This window comes from Quercus suber, unplaced genomic scaffold (genome assembly GCF_002906115.3).
Source record: "Quercus suber isolate HL8 unplaced genomic scaffold, Cork oak 2.0 scaffold_43, whole genome shotgun sequence".
Lineage (NCBI taxonomy): Eukaryota > Viridiplantae > Streptophyta > Magnoliopsida > Fagales > Fagaceae > Quercus > Quercus suber.
The window spans coordinates 990,757-997,992 of NW_027069508.1; the positions used below are offsets into that span (position 1 = coordinate 990,757).

At 30.5% G+C, this 7,236-nt stretch overlaps 1 protein-coding gene across 1 annotated transcript in view; it reads left to right on the forward strand.

Moving 5' to 3' along the window:
* The first annotated feature begins 4,880 nt into the window (after positions 1-4,880).
* LOC136066691 (D-glycerate 3-kinase, chloroplastic-like) overlaps positions 4,881-7,236 on the forward strand; it is a 10,305-nt gene continuing 7,949 nt past the window's right edge. The window contains exons 1-4 of the mRNA XM_065771412.1: positions 4,881-5,190; positions 6,428-6,816; positions 6,946-7,025; positions 7,128-7,206. Of these exons, the coding sequence (XP_065627484.1) occupies positions 4,965-5,190; positions 6,428-6,816; positions 6,946-7,025; positions 7,128-7,206 (774 nt within the window). The 5' untranslated portion in view covers positions 4,881-4,964. The remainder of the gene's footprint in view (positions 5,191-6,427; positions 6,817-6,945; positions 7,026-7,127; positions 7,207-7,236) is intronic.

A 7,236-nucleotide genomic window follows, 5' to 3' on the forward strand; every position in this document is an offset into this window, starting at 1 on the left:
AAAGCTAGGCTTGTTGCCAAGGGATACTTGCAGTAGTATGGTTTAGATTATGCCGAAACTTTCAGTCCAATTAGTTTACTACTATGAGGATAATTCTAGCTTTAGTTGTTCATTTTGGTTGGTCCTTAAGGCAATTGGATGTTTCCAATTCCTTCCTTCATGGAGTGTTGCAAGAGGTCTACATGAGTCAACCACCTAGATGTAAGGATCATTCTAAGCCTTACCATGTTTGTATGTTGCATAAAGCAATTTATGGCCTTAAACAAGCTCCTAGGTCTTGGTTTGATAGCTTTACCACTCAGCTTTTTCACTTGGGATTCCATGCTTCTTGTGCAGATAGTAACTTGTTTATCCTCATTCATTCATATCATATTTTTTACTTACTTCTATATGTGGATGACATTATTATTACTGGCAACCATAGTACTTTTGTTGCTGAGTTTATCAAGAAGCTTGGTGTCTCTTTTGCTCTCAAAGATTTGGGTCATTTAAGTTACTTCTTAGGTCTGCAAATTGAATATACTAGTGATGGTATCTTTGTGCATCAGTCTAAGTATGCCAAAGATTTATTGGCTAAGTTTCATATGTTGGATAGTAAGCCTTGTTCTAATCCTTGTGCTTCTAATCATTCTCATGTTCCTTCTGCCAGTCCTCTTCTCCCTGATCCCACTGCCTATAGAAGCTTTGTTGGGGCTTTACAATACTTAACCTTTACTAGGCCAGATTTGTCATATGCAGTTCAGCAGGCTTGTCAGTTCATGTGTAAGCCTTCTCAACATCATCTTATTGCTACAAAGAGAATACTGAGATATTTAAGGGTACTCTTCACTTGGGCATCTATTTTACGTCTGGTCCTCTCAATCTTTCTACCTATTGTGATTCTGATTGGGCTGGGAATCCCATTGATAGAAGGTCTATTACTGGCATGGTTGTCTTTTTAGGGAATTCCCCATCACCTGGTTTGCTAAGAAACAATCAGTTGTGTCTAGATCTTCAATTGAAGCTGAGTACAGGTCCCTTGCTATAACCACTGCAGAGTTGTATTGGTTGAGGATGCTTCTCAAAGACTTAGGGAATTATTTGTATCATCCTCCAATTTTGTGGTGTGACAATGTTTCAGTTCTTGCTTTAGCTTCTAATCCTATTTTCATGCAAGAACTAAACATATTGAAGTTGACTATCATTTTGTTCGAGAGAAAGTTTTGAATAGTGATATGATCATCAAGTATATTTCAACTTTGGACCAATTGGCTGATTTGTTTACGAAGAGTTTGCCTTCCTCTTGGTTTCATGCTCTTTTATCAAACTCATGGGCCTTTTTCCCCTTCGTTTGAGGGGGGATTTAAAGGATTATGGTTGAACTTGGTGCTGCACCAGTTAAAAGACTAGTACAGTGCTGCTTAAATGACTTGTAGTTGATTAATAGATTTGTAAAACTATATGTAGTTTAGTATAAGGCTTTGAGTATTAGTTAGTTGCTCTATTAGTCCACGTGTTTCTATTCTATTGGACACTAAACAATTCTATTAGGATAGAGTTTTGGCGCCTAATCAGTTATGGTTAGTTAGCATATATAAGATGTATTAATTGTAATCTATTCAATACAATATACAGAATTTGTCATTTGATATTTTCTTCTAGAATATTCTCTCTAAGAAACACAGTTTTCTTCTGATAAAACTAGGCTTTTCATTTTGAAAGGGCACCAATAACTGCATTTATCAACACACTAAATTAAACAAGCATAGAGTCAACGGTTCTAAATGAATTCCCCTGGTTTACGAGTTGGTTCTACCTGTTGCAACAAAGAAAAGATTTTAGTGAGAAAACTTATAGTAAAATTGATTGATAAGAAGTTCATCTTTGAAGAATCACATCACAAATCCTACATTTTACAGTTGAGTCCGAATAAAACTAACTTCCAGTATCTAAAATATAGGAAAAATACTGATTGAGTAAAATTTTAAGCATTTAAGAGGCATAGTGCTAGCTTATGCCAATTCTTGAGCTGATCCTAATCATCAACAGAAAAATACAAGAAAACCTAAAAAAAGGGAATCATTTTGCAACTTGTTTGTCACAAACAACATATCACTTCTTTCATATTTTTCTTTTTAAATTTTAAAAACCCTTGTTAAATTACCAATTGCTCAAAAAGTTTAAAATATTAAGAAATGATGAAATTAATTATTTAACAATTTTCCTATCATTTCGTCTCACATGTGAGCTTGAACACCTCCTTAACAAGTGGACATTGCCCATGGGTAAGGTTATTAGGTTATGAGTTAGAGTTTTCTCTTCTAGCCCAACCTAACCTAAGTTACCTAACCCATTGAACGGTCAACGGCTCATCATTAGGCCTAATAAAAACAAGCAGGGTTAGCTCAGCTTGGCGCATTCTCTTACAGTAGAGCTAATAGTTTTGTTTTAAAATTTTCAAAAACACAAAATACAATGCAAAAAATTACACCATGCATGTTTTTAAAACTATTTTGAGATCATTTATGTCTTGTTTGAAACACTCATTTAAATACATGTTTTCAATTTTTAAACAATATTACACGTATTTTCACACACTCTTTCACTCACATATATTTTCACACATATTTTCAATTTTTAAATGCATGTACCAAATGCCCCCTTATTCATTAAAATGTATGTTTTTAAGATAAAATTAAAGAACCATTAACCAAAATTATTATTTTTTAAATGTTTGTAAGCATTTTTTTTAAAATAAAAATTCTAGTAACAAGTGACAAGTGATAACTAACAATTTCATAACTTAAAAGTTATTATGACTTTTAAGTGGGATGTGTATATTTAAAAAAAAAAAATATATATATATATATATTTTCACAACAAGTTTTGAATGATAAAAAAGAAAAAAAAAAAAAAAGGAAAAAAGAAAGAAAAAGAGATAAGCTAATTGCCTAACTCTCAAAACTTATCACCTCAACACCTTATTTATATCTATATATGTGTATATATATAGATATATCTAAAAGCTGAAGCATAACATTTATGATTACTACGCTCCTATTAAGCCACCTCATCCTTCATGTCATTGCCACATCATTATTGTTTTTCATATTTATTTTTTACCTTTAATTTTTTTGACAATATTAAATATATAAATACATTGGCTTTACAAATTCATCTTAGATGATTTTAACTTTACATATTCACCTACTTTAATTTTAATGTTATAACTAAATATTGTCTATATATATTCCTCTTAGACAGTTTCAACTTTACATATAATTTTGTCCCTTTATCTTTCTTTATTTTGACTTTTCTTATTCTCATTTTCTTAATATAAATTTGTCACTCACTCCCATTTTACGTATATTTTTCCCATACAAAAAGGTTATTTCTCACCCTCACTCTCTCTCTCTCTCTCTCTCTCTCTCTCTCTCTCTCTTTATTTTTTTATTTTTTGTTGGATTTTTTATGAGGTTTCTACTCCCATTGTCTTACTATTGACTAATTTATATGTGTTACTTGATGCAAAAAAAAAAAATATATATATATATATATTATCATTTTATTTACAACACAAAATAGTTTTAATGTTGTTGACCAAATTTAGGGAAAAATCATATTATAATATGTCCATATTTTGTGTTGTTGTCAGGTTAAAGTTTATTTGGAAAATAGTAAGATAGTTTGGACAATACGATGAAGAACAATTAATGCAGTTGAAGCAGATGGTATTGGTACAGTTTCCTTTCATTATTTGTAAATATTTTGATTAACAAATTAGTAGCAAATTGTTATGTCTTTATTATATGATATTGTTAGATGCTTGAGTAATTGTTTTAAGCATTTACAAATATTTTGTATTGCTCATATTCTATATCTCATTTGTGTATTCTTTGATATTTTTAAGAAAAAAAAAATCAATTTTTTGTTTAAAATTATTTATTTATCGACTCATTTTTCATATGTTGGATTATGTGTTAGATTAGATTATGATGGTATTAACACAATACTTCTTATTTGTACGAAAAAATTTCTCTAAATTTCCCCTTTGTACTCTTGGTAACAATCATTATATATAAACTTATAACCAACACTTTTTTTCTTGGGAATAATGACATATTTCTATTGTGTCACTTCAAAATTTTATTAAAAATTTTGAATTTGATTATGCATTAGATTTTTGGCTCGATCACATCACGTTTGAAATGTTTTACATATTCGGAAGAAAAAGTTTGACTTTGATGTGATTTTTATTTTTCCCTTTCTTTTTTTGAATTGTAATTTTTGTCGATTTTTTTTTTTATAAGTTTTTTGGTGTTTTTGATTGTACACTAGATACAATTGGATTTGAAAAAGTTTTTTGTCAAAAAAAAAAATTCAAATTCTATATACTTTTTAATGATACACAAAATGTTATAAATAATTTTTATTAAAAAATTAATATTTCTGCTACTTTTTGAATTCTTGAGAAAAGTTGTATTGTTTTCATTATGGTACGACAAAAATTATATATATTACATTTATAATTGTTCCTACAATAAATGAAAATATGATTATGAAATATATTATTATTTATTAAATTAGTCTAAACTGCAAAAAATAAATTTAATGAAATCATCCTAAAAATATTATCACGTGCAATGTGCAGATTCGCGACTAGTATAAAATAATAGTTATATAAATTGAGTTGGTAATCAAATTGTTTTTTGAGGAGAAAGTTAATAAGCACTACCAAATATTGTGATATTTCTAAACTATAACCTTTTTCTCCCAGAAAACCAAAAACAATAACCTTAATCATTAATTTTTGGACTCTTGTGTTTGGTATTTTAGTAGTTTCACCTGAAAGGCTGAAACACTATTACCAACTTATTCGGTTCAAGTTCCTCAAAAAAAAAAAAAAAAAAACTTATTCGGTTCAAACTTATCTGTGGCACAGGTTTGAATAAAAAAAACAGACACGCAGTTCCACACAGGAAGAGATGAGCATGGCAGCTATGAATATCTTATCTCAGCCATGGTCACCGAAAGCTTCGCTCTGCCTCTATTATTTTAATAATCATAATCATTATAATATTAGTAATCACAAATTACATTCTTTTTCTCATCCTTATAGCTTCTCTCTTCCCTCTTCTCTCTGTGCTCCAACCAAATCAAACCACACAGCTTCGAGGCTCTCTCAAATGCCAACCCACTTATCAAAATCAGGTGCTCTTTCTTATTTCTCATTCCATTTTTGATATTTTAGCTGTTTTTTTTTTCTTTCTTTTTTTAAATATCTTTATATGTTTTCTTACATGTTGACCCTGTTTGGTTGCTGAGAAAAGTATGGTAAAACAACAAAAAATATACTGAAAATCTTAATCATATGTCATCTTTTTATATGGGTTGTTAAGAAAAGTGAAAATTTATGGTTTAACAAGCAAAATATGTATTGGGTTCAGTTGGGTTAAACGGCTTTGAAATTCAGAATTTCAGTTTCTCTGCAAAAGATATTGCCGTATGATTGTTTGCTGATGTAATGGACAAAAGAAACATAATTGTCATAATAATCTATAATTTTATTTCCTTTGGAGTTATTGAGGTAAGTAATGGAAAGAAGTTGAAATTTATCAATTTTTACTATTTTTTTTTTTATTTCGTTTTTGTAAGTTTAACATTATCTTTATTGGAACATAATTGTAATTGCAATCTCATGAGTATATTTGTCAATTTATGCAACTTGATATTTTCTTTTGGTTATAAAACTATATATATTTTCATTGTTAAGCTTAGGATTTGCACGTATATAGTTATTAAGATGCAATGTAGTTTAAAGGTCTACAGACAAATGTTGATTTAAAAAGCCATGTAATAAATTTATGAACTACTTTGGCCGTGGATGCTTGATTCTTTATTCACAATCAAACCATGTGTGCCCATTTTTTTTTCTCCATCATCACCCAAAAATTATGCTTGATTTTCTACACTCATGCTCACTTAAGAATAAATTGAGTCTATGGGAAAGGATGCCTGTAGTAAGGCTAGAGATCTTTTCGTCCCTCGTGATTTTAAGCTTCATCTCAGCTTTGTGTCTTCTTGGATGCTTGATAGAGTTTAATTAGCAAAAACGAGTAGTCTTATTGCTTTCATTGTTGTTGCCTCATGGTAAGTTGACTAGTCCTGCCTCTATCTGTTGGCAATGTTTTCATGACATGTTGGATTTGCTTTTGATAATTGGTTGTTCATGACTTCCCTTGAATCACTGGAAATAGGAAGCACAAAACATCCACATTAGAGAATAGAGATCATAATAAATGTAAGATTTAAAATAGTCAGATTATTTTGCTGAAATTGAGTTTAAGCTTTGGCAAAATAATTTACTATTTGCAAAGATTTAAAAGATGACCACTGCTGGCAAATAATCCACTTTAGTCTTCTTCATATTTATGGATTCATTCTACAGGCCATGGATGTTCATGGATACAAGACAATTCCACGTGTTGCAACACTGCTGCCAGCAATGATTGCAGCAGGCTGGGCCCATCATATTCTGTGTTTCCCACAAAACCTGCAGAAGTTTCCTCTGTGCAGGACCTTTTTGAATTCATATGCTCAGGTCCTTTGTTTAACAAATTGGGACTGACCCCGGAAAAGGTAGCTGAGTCTGTTGACAAGTGGTTAGAATATGGATCGCACCTTTGTCGATTGTTTCAGCTCAATGAATTGTACCTTACAGTTCCTGAGAAAGCAAGGTTATATCACTACTATGTGCCAGTCTTTTTGTGGTGTGAAGATCAGATTTCACAGCACAGGTCCACATTCAAGGATGGAGAAGATATATCTCCTCTAGTGGTATAATTTTTTTTTTAACTTGAGTTTCCAAATTTTTTTTTTTTTTTTTTTTTTGCTATAATTTAGTATCTGTATTGGGTCTGTGCATCTTTGTATATATCACTTCATGTGATGTTGCTTGTGATGTAGATTGGTTTTAGTGCACCACAAGGTTGTGGGAAGACTACACTTGTTTTTGCTCTTGAATATCTCTTCCAAATTACTGGCAGGTTGGTTGCACGATTTCAATTTTCATAATTGTAGTAGTTGATTTTTTAAGTCATATAAAAAAGCAAAAAATGAGATTGCTGATATGAATTTCCAAAATTCAGGAAGGCTGCAACAGTTTCCATTGATGACTTCTATTTGACGGCAGAGGGTCAGGTGATTTCTGATTTTTTTTTTTTTTTTGTTTTTTTGTTTTTTTTTTTTTTTTTTTTT